At 42.1% G+C, this 16085-nt stretch overlaps 4 protein-coding genes across 5 annotated transcripts; 1 reads left to right on the top strand and 3 right to left on the bottom strand.

Moving 5' to 3' along the window:
* Positions 1–139: 139 nt before the first annotated feature.
* LOC113583751 (B-cell CLL/lymphoma 7 protein family member A-like) lies at positions 140–3884 on the bottom strand. 2 transcript variants are annotated; one of them, XM_027020250.2, is made up of 6 exons: positions 3761–3884; positions 2744–2825; positions 2561–2654; positions 2249–2395; positions 1651–1775; positions 140–1320 (listed from the first exon to the last, which is right to left on the bottom strand). In XM_027020250.2, exons 1-6 carry the CDS (start codon positions 3850–3852, stop codon positions 1246–1248), a joined length of 615 nt encoding a protein of 204 aa, XP_026876051.1. In that variant the 5' UTR covers positions 3853–3884; the 3' UTR covers positions 140–1245. The 2 variants fall into 2 exon arrangements, with proteins under 2 accessions (XP_026876051.1, XP_026876061.1); XM_027020260.2 differs by having other exon boundaries at positions 1699–1775.
* A 756-nt stretch (positions 3885–4640) lies between these two features.
* Positions 4641–5862, bottom strand: LOC113584533 (hydroxycarboxylic acid receptor 2-like). The gene has a single exon (XM_027021506.2). It carries the CDS (start codon positions 5815–5817, stop codon positions 4852–4854), a length of 966 nt encoding a protein of 321 aa, XP_026877307.2. The 5' UTR covers positions 5818–5862; the 3' UTR covers positions 4641–4851.
* Positions 5863–7367: 1505 nt separating this feature from the next.
* On the bottom strand, positions 7368–10607 carry denr (density-regulated protein). Its single transcript, XM_027020983.2, has 8 exons — positions 10466–10607; positions 9622–9732; positions 9384–9403; positions 9132–9216; positions 8931–9023; positions 8327–8443; positions 8065–8204; positions 7368–7663 (listed from the first exon to the last, which is right to left on the bottom strand). Exons 2-8 carry the CDS (start codon positions 9719–9721, stop codon positions 7619–7621), a joined length of 600 nt encoding a protein of 199 aa, XP_026876784.1. The 5' UTR covers positions 9722–9732; positions 10466–10607; the 3' UTR covers positions 7368–7618.
* A 102-nt stretch (positions 10608–10709) lies between these two features.
* On the top strand, positions 10710–15996 carry ccdc62 (coiled-coil domain containing 62). The gene is made up of 13 exons (XM_027020974.2): positions 10710–11305; positions 11378–11418; positions 11539–11634; positions 11991–12183; positions 12597–12763; positions 12923–13024; positions 13108–13279; positions 13519–13620; positions 13950–14032; positions 14444–14544; positions 15209–15320; positions 15414–15635; positions 15761–15996. The coding sequence occupies exons 1-13, from the start codon at positions 11230–11232 to the stop codon at positions 15821–15823; spliced, it is 1530 nt and encodes a 509-aa protein (XP_026876775.2). The 5' UTR covers positions 10710–11229; the 3' UTR covers positions 15824–15996.
* The last annotated feature ends 89 nt before the right edge of the window (positions 15997–16085 follow it).

The following is a 16085-nucleotide window of genomic DNA, read 5'->3' as shown; positions in this document are numbered from 1 at the left end:
ATGGCATATCCGACCTTCTAATGAACACAATTTTCAAACCCATGCTAATAAACGCCCAAAAGGAAGCTATAGGACATTCTGTGCTATATGTAACTGGGCCATAAGCCAACACTAAGATGTGAACAAGATAGTTCCAATATCCAGTCTGAGGTCTTTAATTGAAATAGTCGAGTATGATTAAACTCTAATGGCAGAATAAATAAATGCATACCTGTGTATGTGTACAAGATAAAAATCAGATTAAAAAACCTGGTCCCAATTTTCCCCCCAAATGTATTTATCTGCTTTCAGTGAGGTTAAAGGTTAACTGCAACAAGAATATGCACTGTCAAAAATGAAAATAACTTCCAAATTATGCTTGTTGGTGAACATAATTGATCCGTTTTCCATCCATATTGCCAAAAGTCCAGCACTGTTGGTCTGGAAATGAGGTATATTATAAGGCTTTGCCCCCTAGAGATCCCTTCAAAAACCCTGCAATACAAGAGTAGTAATTTACATACATTGTAATTAGGACTTCACAATTTTCCATTCGGTTCCACAGTAACTGGTGCCTCAGTAGAGGTCTTCAATAGTAACGGAGACAAAGACAACAGCAGTCACAGAACTGCCCTTAGATGACATCGGCAGCTATGTTGCATTTTGGTTACTGAGAAAACCACAGCCGTAAGTTCTAGTGTCAGCTAATTACTGAAAAGTTACTTTAAATGTAGTTCATGAGAGAGGTTTAAAAAAAAAAAAAAAAAAAAAAAAAAAAACCTCTCACATTTACAAGCATCCAGTCTTCAGTAGGAATGTGCTACACTTCTCCGCTAGACAGGAATCGCCCTCATCAGTCGTTCCAAAAACTGTCAAGCATGTCAATAAACCAAAACCCCAACCAAAAGAGATCATTTACTCAAAATGTAGATGACTATGCCAGCAAAACCGCATGTTAGCGTGGCAACTCTAGGCAGGGCACTGATGTTTTGGATCAGCCACACTGCTTCATGGGAGATGCTGGCGTTGGAAGCTGGAGCCAAGATGGCAGACACCAGCATCCCACAGGAGGAGGTCGGCCTTCCGCGCAAGGCCTTCTGTACGCAGGCACAATGAATGCTGCAACATCCTTTTCCTAAAAGTTGACTAGCAGGAGGAAGGAGGGTGAAAGAGCAAAGGTTCCCTTGGCAACATGGCGAGTGTGAGCATTCCACTATGACGGCTGAAATGGGAACACTGGCTTCCCACCTTAAGGGAAAGACAGCTTCAGCTCTTCTCACAGTCCTGAGAGGAAGACTCCAACTTGGTTTTCTTAATGGGAGGGGCGTCCTCTTCCATTTCCTAATGAAACGAGGAGTAGTAGCATTATAACACAACAGTACTTTGAGACTACCTAGCAATCTGTGTGTTTGCGACACTAAGCAAAGCTTTTGAAAAAAGAAAAAAAAAAGAAACAAACATTCACGAATACTCCATGGCTAAGGGCTACAGCAACATTTACATTTAGCTGATGCTTTTTATCCAAAGTGACTTACAATTATGACTGAGTACAACTTGAGCAATTGAGACTTGCTCAGGGGCCCCAACAGTGGCAACTTGGCAGTGATGGGACTTGACTTGTAATCAGAAGCTTGCTGGTTCAAGTACCTGAATCACTAAGCTACCACTTGCCTGGTACAACCTGCTGCTCAGGAGACGCACTTTATAGCTGTGATCTACCTGAGTTTCCCTGGAAGTTTCTGATGGTGCCTCTTTTTCTGGTGCTGAGGTCTCTGAGGAGGTGGAGTTGCTCTGACCTGTAAAAATGAATGGATGAGCATCAGCTCCAAGCCCCCGCCGCCGACCCTGTACCTAGCGCCGTCCTTGTTCAGGTTTCCATGCAAAGCCCACATAACGTACTTGATCCTGTTAGCCTTATCTCTATGAAAGAAGCAAGTATTATATCAAGTTGCATTAGATCAGGGTTGGATATCCAAACTGCTATGTAGTTTGTAAGAAATACGTAAGACATACGTAAGCTGAAACCTTTAGCAGCTGTTGAGACCAATATAATGAGATCCAGCTAATAAAAAGTGTACTATTGATTTTGTGCATTAAAGCAAAATTATGTGAAATACTCACAAGTCAAAGCATCATCCACAGGTGGCACAAGTATTATATATTATATATATATATATATATATATATATATATATATATATATATATATATATATATATATATATATATAAAAACAAGCTCGCGATCTGGGGATGTGGAATTGCGATACCTTTGTCTGGTGACGGCGTCCAATCTGTTGTATTTTCATCCCTATTGCTCTGAGGGACAGTGGTGTGTGGAGCAGGACTCTTACTGCAGCCGTTATCCTGCTTCACTGGAGAGCCGTCAGTGGTGGAGCTCTGATTGCTGTTCTCATCTGTTCAGTTCAAGAAGAAACGTGTGCATGCGTGTATGTAAAGCTTACACAGTGAGAATTAATAGGCTATCAAGTAAGAGCAATCGTGACAATTTTGAAAGTGGTCAAGATTTAGATTGAGACTAGATGACCACAGTTAAGCAGCCACGCGCGTTAGTACCTCACCATTTATGTCTGTCATTCCCGGAGAGGAGCTGCTCTCTGGTGTGGTGACCTCCAAGCCAAACTTCTCACCTCTGCTTTTCTTCTTCTTATTTTTCTACAGGAAAGATAGAACATCCAAATCTCGAACATCCATGTAAGCAAACAAACAAACCAGGTACACAGGCGTTTATCCGCGGGACTCACATCGTCTGACCTTGGTTCAGTCACTGGTACCCACTTGAAAATCCGCAGCGATGAGTCTCCAACAGTCACCCATTTTTTCTCCCTGGAAAGCATTAATCAGGAATGTAGTAACAGTCCATCAACAGTTTATTGCTCTAATCTTCAAAACTGTAGGACTAATGGCGTTGTGGCAAGCAGTGTCCAACGACAGACACATATGCACCGATTTCTAAGAAGGACATCCTTCACACGACTAATTTATCAAAGAAATATTAGTCCTTCTTTATCCCTGTAATTAATTATGTGGTTGCATTTCAGGTTTTTGGTCTTTACACCGTGAACAGTTATGCTCTATGTTACACGCTACTAAATAATACTGCAATTTATTCGCTTAACAACTGATGTGAAATTCAGGAATACCGTACATCAGTCCCTTAGTTCTTACACCGCACTGTTCAAGTCTTTTAGCTGTTTTGTTGTGAATAATTATCTCCATTTTGGGTCGGGCTGCGTACACACACACACACACACACACACACACACACACACACTTCCCTGTCCCCAGCCCCCACCGCGCCCAGTGACTGTGTGAAATAAGGAGTTTCTAAGCGCTAAATTTAAACCTGCGCTCGCTCTAAAACTACCGAGCGCCGTCGTTTCAAAGTTGCGAGGTGAGCGCGAGTGTATCGTTTGGGTCACGGCTCGGACCCTGCACGCTCAGACCTGCACGCTCGGCTCTTCCCCAGTGCGCCAAACCGCAGGGAGAGAAATGGCTTCATGTGACTACAGCGAAATGGCTTCTGGGCTCAGCCCACATCTCCGCTACGCCGAAACGGTTAGATCACGGTGCGCATCGCCATGGGGCTTGCCAGTGTGTCGCGAGCACCTGGGCTTGTGTTCGGTTCATCCGATATTTCAATTCCACGCGAGCATTCTTTCTCTGCTTTCCCGTCGTCCTCGCTCGTTCCATCTCCCCCCCGCGAGCCGGTCCGTGTGCTGGACTGCGCACGCGAACGCACGCTCTCCCGGCCCTCTTACCATTTTCGCACTTTCTCGATCGCGGCCATGACCCGCTTGATGTCATCTTTCGCTCTGCTCCGGGTCTCCGCGCGCACCGACCTGCCGGACATCCTCGCGGCTCGTGTGTGTTTCACGCTCACAATGCAAACACACTAACGCGCGCTCGGCGAGGACGGCGCGTGCGCCAAAAAAAAAAAAGTGAGTCGCGAGCAGCTGCGGTTAAAGGGTTCTTTTGTTCACGAATTTTACGGTTTAGTGACTTTCTTTAATATATTTATATTTGACAAAACGCGGAACGGAGTAGTTGCTAACTTATGTCGGTGATTTTACTTTTATTAGTTGGTCTGTTTTTTGTATCAATTGGGACTTTCATTTCTGCAACATAGGCCTGCCTTAATTTGTTAATGAACTGGATATACTATAACAAAAAGGAACATAATCAAAAAATAAAATGACACATTCTATACGTTTTATACACATACAAATATATTTTATACACGTATGTTTTATTTTTTATACACATGAAGACAGTGAAATGATCAGTGAAAACATTTCATGATTTCCTGTAGGCGTCCAGTATTGATCCTGGATCAATGTATGAAGTCATATGCAAAAACTGCACCTACTAGTAGCACATTAGTGCTTTTATAGACCCTCTTCCCCACAACAGAACAAATATTACTTCTGACTGAAGCAGTCGTTTCTTTAATGAATGCTAAAAAGTTACAATCCACAATTGTAAAACTACGTTACAGCCTGACTCCGGATATAAATAGCGTATACCATATCTAAGATCGTGAAAATGAAATGGTCTGATATAATGTTTTATATCATGGTAATGTTTTACAGGATTGTATTTATATATCTTTATGTTTAGATGATACTTAAATCATATTTTGTCGTTACAAGAAACCCTTCTTGTACGGTCAAGAATAATGAAATTTGAGAAATATTTTACTCTAAATAAATAATTATCCCTACAGTTTAAACCTGGTATAACACTTCACTAAAATTAATAAGCTTCCAAGAGACAGCAAATGATGATAACGCACTGATCCAGTAAGATGTATCAGCAGTGTCCTCCACAGCTTCGTGCTTTTAGCACTACTTTAACTGGTGTCACATGTTATCGTCTGATTGTCATTGTTGTTTTCAGTTTTTTTCCATCTCAGTTTCATAATTAGTTTCTGTAAAGTTCCACGAAAGGCAGGAGTGGAGAAGTAGTAAACCAGTGGGTTGAGGACACTGTTGAAATAGGTGAGGCAGACCGATATATAAAACGCCAGGTTTACTTCATGAAAGTGTTCACAGTCCTGGTACCAGGCCTGCAGGATCCAAATGGTGATCCGAGAGGCAGTGCTGGGAAAGAAGCAGACGATGAAGACCCCTGCAACAATGAAAATGAACTGGACGGCCCTCTTCACCTTACCTTGGGTGTCGATTGTCTTGTTCTTCAGCTGCTTTGTGATACACACTGTGCAGAAAACAACAATTATGGCCGGCACAAAGAATTGTATGACGTAGAAGGCGTTGTGCCAGTTGGCCTGAGGGTCGTTCTGCAGGCAAATGTTGAAGCTCTCACATTGCGTGCGATTGTTGAAGCTAACGAAGTGCGGCGAGGGCAGCAGGTAGACCGTCATGGCAATGATGATCACCCACAATCCACAGGACACCCACAGGGCATAGCTCAGACCCATACGGTTGATGCGGTTCAGCGAATGGACTATCTTCAGGTAGCGGTCCACAGCCACCGCTGTGAGGAAGAAGATGCTCGCAGTCCTGTTGGCCGACAGCAGGAAGAGCAGAATGCGGCAAAAGGCGTCGCCGAGGATCCAGTTCATGCCCCGGCTGTAGTAGTCTGCCCTGAATGGCAAGCAGAACAGGACCAGTGAGTCGGCCACAGCCAAGTGTGCCAGATAGATGGAACTGGGCCTCCAGCTGTCCATGTGGAAGGCGAACATCCAGAGGGCAAGAACGTTCCCAGAGAGGCCAAAAACAAATTCCAAGAAAAGGATGGGGGGCAGGACCTTCTCAAAGATGGGCGAGTCAAAAGTGCAGCACGAGGCGTTTGCCATGAGCACAGCACTGAAGCAGACACTCTTCAGAAGTTTAACTCTGAGAACTTTACATCCCAGCACTGTTTTGTTCTGCCTCCCTTTAGTCACTGAATCCCCAGGGACCTGTATTTTCTTTGGCTCGCATGCAAATAATGTATCTGAAAGCATCTGCATGGGAAACAAAGCTCAGGTGTTATGTGGAAATGATCTCAAGTGGGATTACAGCCATAGGGATATGACTAGTGAATACAAAGTACCATATTCCACCAGTTGCCCATACTACCATTAAAAATGATTGGGACTCTTGATAGGGTAGTCTGTGGCAAGCAACATTCATCCCCCAGGGACAGCTCTACCAACAGAACAAACAAATAAGAACTTCCCATAAAGGTGCTTTGCATTTCTCCTAAATTCAATATTTCTTTTATATGGTTTCTGACTGTACTGTAGCTCTTGCTAAAACCAAATAATTTCTTTTTATAATTACACTGAGAATCTAAGGCAATAAACAAATCATATATGCATTCTAGCGTTTTATTCACTTGTTGCCTCCTAGATGATAAAAGTAAGATGCATGTTTTGTGGTAATGGTAACTGAATTGAATGCTACTTATTAAAATATTAAACACATACTCCAACATCCATATTAATTTAAAAATGACTCCATTATGGTTATGAAAATAGGGCACTTAGTAAGTAACTGCACATACACAGTGTTTTGTCTATGTACATCAGCACATTGGACTTGAAATTAGGGCGGAGTACAGAATTCATGGTTTTGATTATAGAGCATCTACATTTATATTTGATGAACCATTTTGGAATCAGTATTTTTATAAGAGCAACTGGTTGCTCAGTTGTTTTTTTGGGCCAGTGTGCATCAGTTAGTACATTAGATAGCAAAGATCAAGAGCAGAGTAGAGCTGGTTCTAGACCTTCCGGCACCTGCTGCTGGCCTAAATCAAGCGATCATGTGGCCATATCAGACTTGTTTGGTCCACAGGTAAAAGGCAAAAATCAAACAGGTGAGCTATGCAGTAACACCCTAACCACGTGGAAAACGACAATAGTGGATGACTAAAACCTACTTTATAGATCTGTTATCATAAATATTGGACAAATTAACATGCACAAAACAGATTGATCACTTGTTTACTTGGTAATAATTTGTAATCAATGACCCTGATCTGTAGAAGTCATCCCTCATGAGTATACGGCCAGATCAGGAACAGACCTTTTCTGCCCGTTTGTTTCAGTGAAATGCTCAGTGGGGTTTAGGTTGGCTAACTGACTTGGCCAGTCAAGAACATTCCCCATTTTGGGTCAATAACAGTTCCCTTTTTCTTTCCTCCTCAAAACAATCATTCCATCCCTCTGCTAGAGTGCAGAAGGTTACTCCTCGTCTACTCTACCCATAAAGGTGGAACTCTTAAAGCATTTTAAGCCTCTACAGATGAGAATGTTTGAACTTAAAGTGACATTCCTCACCTTAATCTCAATGTCACTGTCATTTCAGATTCTAAGATTGGATCTTACAGACAGTAGAAATAAATGAACATTACACAAAGAACAAGCCAATGAGATTGAAATTTATTAGCCTAAAGTTTGCTTGCGTGAAGTATTATTGAGAGTCGTATCACAGCAGACCTTTGGCAAAGAGGAAACTGCTACTTAGAACTGAAGAAATGCCAAGGATGGGGTCCAAGTCCGACGTGTTCTATACAGTAAATAAAACCGATATAAAATGACTCAATGCGTAAGTTTGGCCGTGTTCTTGTGACACGTAGCATTTGCTTCGGTAAAAGTGCACATCAGGTTTTCACTTTTTCACTTCTCCAAGATCGTCAATGCTGTCATCATCAACCTGTAGGGAGAAAGTCTGTTTTAACAGAATCGTTCACACAAAAAAGTGTGGCTAACAGCAGGACAAACCTAATAAGATGATATCTATAAAGTAACTTTGCTGACAAACATTGAGGAGACAGTTAATGCCAGAGCATGATTCCTTTAGCTCTTTTGCCCTCATGGGAAAATACATGCACATACCCAAATTATATTGCTCTGGCAGCACCACTGACTGGCTTACTTGGCTATATACTTGAACGCTCACTTTAATAAGGCTTTATAAAACCTTAGAAGATAAACAAGCTGCAGTTCGAGTTACAGCACATCCAAGCGCATGTAATTGAAGAAATTATGGCAATTTGTACAAAAACTGCAAACAAAATTCTAAAAGTGAACAATTCAAAAAGATCTTCACATGACCTCAGGCCATTTCTCCTGGATGACATCGATGACGTCATCTGTAAAGTCTCCCTGAATGATGATTTCATCCTCCGCTGTCACCGAGGCACCACAAGAGAATTTCTGAGCAAAGAATCTCTGAGCCTCTTTAAGGTCTATATCTGAAGAAGCAAATGAAAAATACAACCAAAGACAAACAAAAATCCAAACCACATTACAAAGAGAACGGCGGCATAAGAAAAAAAAAATCATATGCAATTTAGATTGGAGTGCTGCATCTTACCAAACGTTGCCAAGCCACACACCCGCGTGACATATTTCTTCTTAGCTCGTGGGATTTTTGCTATCGTGACTTTCTGGGGAACAGTCTTCTTCTTCTGTTTGATCTGACCTCTACCACCTGAAACAATACAAACTATTTAACACCAGTTTGCAGTCATACTCACAGCTGAGATGCTGCTACACTATTCCTTTAGGTTCACAGCTAACTAGAATGATCTGGCAATGAGACACAATAATGCCCATGAGTATCTGCAATACGCGGATGAACCAAGAGCTAGTTGGTATAGTTCTTTTCGTCTTCAGCATTTAACAGATGCTCTGATCCAGAGCGACGTGTGTATCAGTATGACGGTGTTCCACCCTACAAACAACCTGTGACCTTGGTGTTGCTAGGACATCATCTGCTTTCCCAGGTGAACTTACAAAGGCAAATATGCTTCTGAAATTCTTTCAAAAGATGCCAGAATTTTTGATGTATCTGAACGTTTGTTCTGAAATGTATATAAAACTACAAAATCTTTATATATATATATATATATATATATATATATATATATATATATATATATATATATATAAAATGCATACTAAATATCAGTTCCAACCTCTTTTCTGCTTTTTCTTCTCCTCTTCTTCTCCAGCGGGGGGCGCTTCTCCACCACCTCCACCACCTCCTGTGTCTTGCTTGGGTGCATTGTCTGCAAAGGTACAAGCTTTTGTCATATTTCAATTTTAGCCAAGTCCATCAAGGGAAGAGGCTTTAAAACAAATGACACACTTCAGTGGTTTTCAGAAGCAGAGCTTACCAAGAGTCATTCTAGCAAACACATCTGGGAAGTTTTTCTCAAGCCACTGTCTGCACTTTGCTGGCTCAGGCATGTACTCACAGTACTGCAGATACAAGCAGATGGGTTTTGCTTTAATTTTTATGAATGTGTAGACATTCATTTACTACATCTTTCCATGAAATCAAATGACAGTTATTTTACAGTATGCAACTTCTTATTAGAAAATCACCAAGTGAAACATATAGGTTACGCATAAACCTGTATGCTTACCTCTGTCGGCAGGGAGCATACTGAAAAGAAGAGGAAGATTTCTTAGACTTGTTTTAAAAACACATGACTATATTATAATAAAACAATTTATAAAGCTTCTGATAAAAAAACAAAACAAAACTACAAACAATGTTAACTCATATCAAATATAATGTCAGTTTTATTAGTGTCCAACTCAGTGGGACTCACAACTAACCTAAACAAGCATGCATGAATGAAAAATAAAAGATTTCTATACCGCCACAGTAAAGCACTTTCAGTGGGTACTTAGCATCTAGGTCGGTCCGATCCACTTTATTCTCTGGCGAGCCTGACTCTGCATTCTCAGTAGTAGCCATATTGTTTTATTCTAAACAGAAGACAAACATTTTGTTTTGCTGTGAGAAAAAGCCAACAACTCAACCAGTCATGTTTTGGAAATACTGATTAGTGTGTACCAGTTCCTAAGTATTTGAGAGCACTGAAACGTTAGTTGGCAATGTCAAATTGAGAAATAAAACATATAAACGTGTTCACACTTTTTTTTATCTGAACAAAACCGAACTCATGTCTTAAATACAAGCAAACGGGTTATTCCTGTTCTTCCACAGCAAAATCTGCTTAAATGCATTTGTTATTTAGCGTAATTAGTTAGTATGCCAATAAATCGAAATATCTACATGTTATACAAGCGACTGCCCCATGTAGCTACAGGTACAACATGTATAACATTAATAACATGTATAACATGATATTAACATGAGTATAACGTAACATATATTATTAACATGTAGAAAATAACAGGCTACGTAAGAACCTAGCTGGCTAACGTTCACACAAATCAGATGAAGACTAGGTTTGGTAACAGCTCAAAATATCCATCAGCTGTCATAGTGCCAGATCATTTACATCTTTCCCAAAACACCTCAACGCCCCGCCAGGCAGAAAGCTCTGATAAACTTTATGAGCTGAGTCTGTAGTAAATAAGGGAAGACTTTGGGCTGAGGTAACCAGGCAGCTAGCTCCTTAGCCTAGCTCACACATTCATTAGCTCTGGGTGCTAACATGCCTCATATATAAAACACACTCACACCAGCACATACCTCATAAGCACTCAGTATTGCTTTCTTTGTAGTACAATCTTAAGCATTATTATATCGACCTTTAAGAAGCTTTTCAGTAAACGCAGATGTAGTTTTACAGCTTTAGAGCACACCTCTACAATCTGATTTGGGTTTGGGGCTTGCCAAGGCGCGCATGCGCAGACGCAACACACACTAATAAGAGTTATTTAAATGTATGCCTTTTATATTATTTTATTATTGATTTTTGCCGTGGTTCTGCCGTGAAAAACTGAATTTTGTATGAATTATGCATAACTATAAATATACAATCCAGTGCCTTGGAAGAGGCAGTCAACTTGTAATTTTAACATAGGCGATACTCTAGCCAACTAAATTTTGCTTCCTAACAAGATATTTCAAAACTTTCAAAATTCGTTCGCTAACGGCTTTAACTTAGTAGCTAAAGAATTACAGCAATAATGTTTTAATTGTGGATAAGTAATACATTTATATAAATGTTTCTGTCCCAGTGTAATTTTAAGGGGCTTGTAATAGTAACTTTCATAAATACTATTTTGATTTAAAGTTGCCACAGAAGCGTTAGCTTAGCTCGAGTAGCAGACGTTGGTCCCGTAGCCCCCTCGCGAGCTGGATGGCTACTTACAGACTAATTCAGATGATACTTTAATTAACATCATCCAGATAGACTAATTAACATTATCCTGATAACTGGCATAGTCGGCAACGGACCGCCGAACATAAAAGAGAAAGCTGGGAAAAATGTTTGACTTGTCGAAGAAACGATGGATGAAGAAGACAGAGAAACATGTAGAAACCGCCGCGCGCCTCGCTACAGAGACGCTCCTGAAATGAAAGCAGGTCAGTTACGCTGACTAATGTACCACAGCCCTGCTGATTAAACCCTTATTTAATTTTACGAACTTTTTGCAGGTTTTCCATTTGAACCGTGGCACAGCACCCCTGTCAAGAAGGTGTGTATATTCATATTATGGATTTATAAAATACATTAAAGTAATATACTATTTTGTTGGATTAAGGGGGATATTTTGATTAAAGTCCTGAAATAAATGTCTAACTTCCCTGTATTGAAGCACACACACGATGTCAGCATGGCTAGACAGACTGTGAGGAATCCACAGATGTCTTGTAATCATGTATCATCTCTGTCTCATATGGAAGAGTCTAAGGTAAGACATCACTGTTTACTGAGTCAATTATTTTGACTTTAAATTGTACAATAACTTAAACTAACTGATTCAATATTTTGTATACAAAAATAAATAAACTCCAAAGTTTATGCAAACCATTTAGACCATATAGGTGAACTCTTACAAATGAGGGTTCTTTGGCTATATAATGTCATAATAGTCAGTATACAATTGTCCTATTGGAAAATAAGAGTGCTTTGAATCTAGGCCGCCATCAAGTGGTGGCAGCTTCGTATTCTCTGCGTTTTTATAACGTAGATTCCTTGAAACATTGCAATGCGATGAGTTGCTCTCATTCTCATTTAATTTGAAATGAACCTTCATGTCCATGATAGATTCCAGCATGTGAAATGGAAATGGTGACCATCCAAAAGCAACGGCTGGAGCTGCAGCTGCTGATGGCAGAGCTGAAGGACCGTGACCAGGAGCTCAACGACATGGCTGCTGCCCACCAAAGGCAGCTGCAGGCGTGGGAGCAGGATCGGCAGAGAGTGCTGACACTGGAGCAGCGGTGTGCCAATCTCCAGGGTGAGCAGCTCCAAGCTGACTTTTAGCATTGTAGTGGTGGCACAGTGGTTAAGGTACTGGACGAGTACTCAGACGGTTGCCAGTTCAAACCCCACCACTGCAAAAGTTGCCACTGTTGGGGCCCCTGAGCAAGACTCCTAACCCTCAATTACTCAAGTTGTATTCAGTCATAATTGTAAGTCGCTTTGGACAAAAGCATCAGCTAAATGCCAAAAATGTTTAAAAAATAATAATAATCTTGTTTTCTACTAATGACTAAATGGGGGAGGGCTATTTCAACATTATTCAAATTAATTATGATAATTAACAATCAAAGTGACGGGTACCATTCATATGGTCACTGCAGTGACGCCTCTAGCCATAATAAATTAGAGGGAGAGTATGTGCATCAGATGTGTGGTTGCACTCACCAGATGACCTGCAGACGCGTAACGAGGTGATCCGAGCCATCAGCAAGCACCTGAAGACCGTAGAGGCACAGGAGAAGGACAGGCACCGAGAACTCACTAGTGCCCAGCAGCAGCTGCACGAGCTCAGCCAGAGACAGCAGCACAGCAGCCAACAGCAACGGGACCTGGAGGTATTTCTTCCACATCTGTTGCTGCTTACCCCTGGTATCTGTATGGGTCATTGTCTCTGCGGAAAGGCATGGGGCGGTGTGTGTTAACAGTTTAAGTGGCGCGAGTTTTGGGTGCTTGTTCACGAGAGCTGCTGATTGGACAGTGATGCTGATTTACAGGAGAAGAATCGGAGCATGAACTCGACCATCATGACTCTCTCGTCTCAGGTGGGGCAGCTCCAGGTTCAGGAGGAGGAGCTTAGCTCCATGCTGAAACTAAAGGTACTTTACCTGCAAACTCATTCTCTGTTCTTTAAACCTGTGTGCAGCTGGGGTATTTTCACAGTTTCTTTGCAATTTATCAGGACAAAGACGTGATGGAAGCTACCAGTCGCATTTTAGGATTAACCGGTCAGATGCGGGAATACGATGCTACACGGAAGGAATCCGAGACACGGGAAAGCAAAATCTTAAGTGAAATGGAGGAGTACAAACATCGCTTCAGAGAGGCTAGATATGACGCTACTCGGCTCAAAGGTAGAGCTTGATCAAACATAGCCCTGAAAGGCCAATCCCAACACCAGACCAGCAGGGGTCAGTGTCTGATTCAACACCATTACTCCACTATTCAGTATGAAAATCCTTCCCAGAGGACATTATTCTGGGGATGATGAACCAGGAACCTGGGTTCAGGTCTGTTTATGTTTATCTTTGGGGAAACCGACAGTCTTTTTTTTTTTTTTTTCAGTAACCTTTCATTTTCTACATTCCTCCAGATGAGCTTCAGGAGAAGACCATAGAGAATAACAGTCAAAGAGAAGAGCTCATTCGACTAAAGCAAGAGAACCAGCTACTCAGGAAAGAGCTGCAACTGGCAGGTACTGTGACTAGAACTGTACAGCTGCGAAACTGCTAAAAGCTAAACAAAGAAGCGGTGAATAGCGCCTTAACTAGACTGAAGACAAAGACCCAGTGTGATAAGTGTAATGTACACACGTACTATCAAACTGTTTAGTTAGTTATGATCAACATCTCTGCTACTTCTGGACCTCTGTCAGTTTCAATTGTATTTCCATAAATCAGGAAAAGTGTAATGTAGTGTGCATTGTTTGCTTTTAGTCAGTTAGCCCTGACTGCACGGATTCCATTTAGTTGCCTTTGACGAAGGACGTTCCATCATGCCAGCTGTCCTATGTGTGTCTCGCAGGTGAGAGCTGGAAAGATGAGCTGCTTGGCCTAGCACGATCTAAACAAGAGCGCACCGTGTCCGAGCTTCTGTGCCTGCGACAGGTGCTTCCTGTCACGCTGTGCCTTTCAGTGTGTTTCAACAAAATGTGTGTGAATGTGACTGACTGAAGCCTCGTGGAGATTACGTAGCGTTACACTAATGCCGCTCTGCTGCTCGTGTCGTTTTTCCACATTCCTCTGGGACTTCCTCCACTTGCCGAGTTAGTTTGCTGAACCATTAGCCTGGGCTTGTCATGTGTCTCTTAATAAAAAAACTCCCCTATTTATTTTCAGTTTTTTCTCTTTTTGTACTTTCATACCAACTAAAACAAAAATTTCGTCACAAAGTCTAGCATTTTAATCTCCTATAATACAGGGAGATGGTCGATAAGTATGTGGGATGGAGTGATTGGATCAAATTACAGGCACAGGAATGTGTCAGATTAAATGTTTTCTGTATGTGTGACATCACAGGTGTGTGCTAACCAACAGAATGACCTGCAGCTCTTGAAGCTCAACCTCGAGACAACCAGAGAGGCACTGAGACGATATGAAGGTCAAAGGTCACTGGAGAGGTAAGCAGTGGGAGTTTTAGGGTTGAAAGATAGCAGTGCAATTTCTGTTTCTGAACACTGAGGAAGAGCAGCAGGAGGGCACATGCATGGGCAGTGCCATAATAACACACACCCACCGTCACCCTCACATGCTGTCAGAAAACCTCTGCACAGAGGTACAGCCCAGCCAACCGCAGAGAACAGTGCCAGGAGTGTCCTTCCAGCTAGCCAGGACATCCCGAGTGAGCTCAGCTTCAGCTGCTGTGAGGAGGTGTCGAGGGGAAGTGCTCCAGCCAGAGGCACTGGAGGTGCTGGGCCTGCCCCTCAGCCAGGCCCCCTATTAACCCCTTACTGTGACTGTAGTAGCAGCCCAGCAGAGAACGACTGCTTGCAAGGAGCTGCGTGTAGGGCTGGAAATGAGGTAGGCATCATGGCTGTCATTAACTATGATGCAGAGACAGGGACCCCAGCGCTGCTGGTGGGCGTCGGTCCAGAAGACCCACAGTGCTCTTGGTAGGGACTGACATCAGATAAAATAATCGCTATATTAGTCAGAAAATATAAACACGGCAAATAATTGGCCGATTCGGTTGGGTAGCATGTTTTTATATGTTCGCAGTTCTACCATTGCATAGTAATAGCAGTGCAGTAGTCTCTGTGAGTATAATTCTCCCCCATGACTCAGTCCAGGTAGTGTGACTTGTCTCTATATGGATTGTTCTACGCCATCACCACAGAGGAGGAGCCCCGGCCCTACAGAAGATGCAGTATTCAACATCATTGCCAATGGCAACCAGGTAACCCAACCCATCACTGTTAAAACCTGTGTAATTCAATATTATACGCATCATTCACCACATCAGTCCCATCTGGTATGGTTTTGTGAACAGGAGGAGTGTGTATCATCCACAAGTCGCTTGCAACGCTTGTTGGCAGAGTCGAGGCAAATGGTGGCCAGTCTAGAACACACTTCTGGCAAACCTCTGAGCCCTGCCCTGAGCCCCGCCCCCAAAAGTGACTCTGTCTGTAGCCTGCATGGTAGCTACAATAATAGCAATAGTTGCAACCATTCCCTGTCCCCCAGAAACAGCCAACGAGAAAGTCAACAAAGCGTACGTGCTGTCTTTGATCTGCCAGATGTTTCATGACATTGTAGAATTCAGTCTTAATATATTCCAATGTTCTCCACCATGAAGTTTGAAACTAAAGCATTTTATCCTCTTTATCATTCCATTAGAATGATGATACTCAAAACCAGAGTCAACATTCGAACCCAAGAACCGAGGAATGTGGGCAGTAGATCCTTGGATGGACAGGTCTCCCTCAAAAAATGACTGAGGATTTTAAAAACAGTACGATGTAGCCATGTGAACATGTTGAAGCTGCCTTTGAGTGGAAAACTAGGTCAGCATCCACTCATGAGCCCGTAGCACAGTCAGTCTGGTTTACTACACCTGCAAATAAATACTTTTAAGGAAACAAAAGATGTGTGTGTGTGTGTGTGTGTGTGTGTGTGTGGGGGGGGGGGGTTGTTGTTTTTTTTTTCTGGATTGGTAAGATGA

The sequence above is a fragment of the Electrophorus electricus genome, chromosome 17 (genome assembly GCF_013358815.1).
Source record: "Electrophorus electricus isolate fEleEle1 chromosome 17, fEleEle1.pri, whole genome shotgun sequence".
NCBI lineage: Eukaryota > Metazoa > Chordata > Actinopteri > Gymnotiformes > Gymnotidae > Electrophorus > Electrophorus electricus.
The sequence above is the reverse complement of the archived record's forward strand: the minus strand, read 5'-3'. Positions and strand labels throughout refer to the sequence as shown.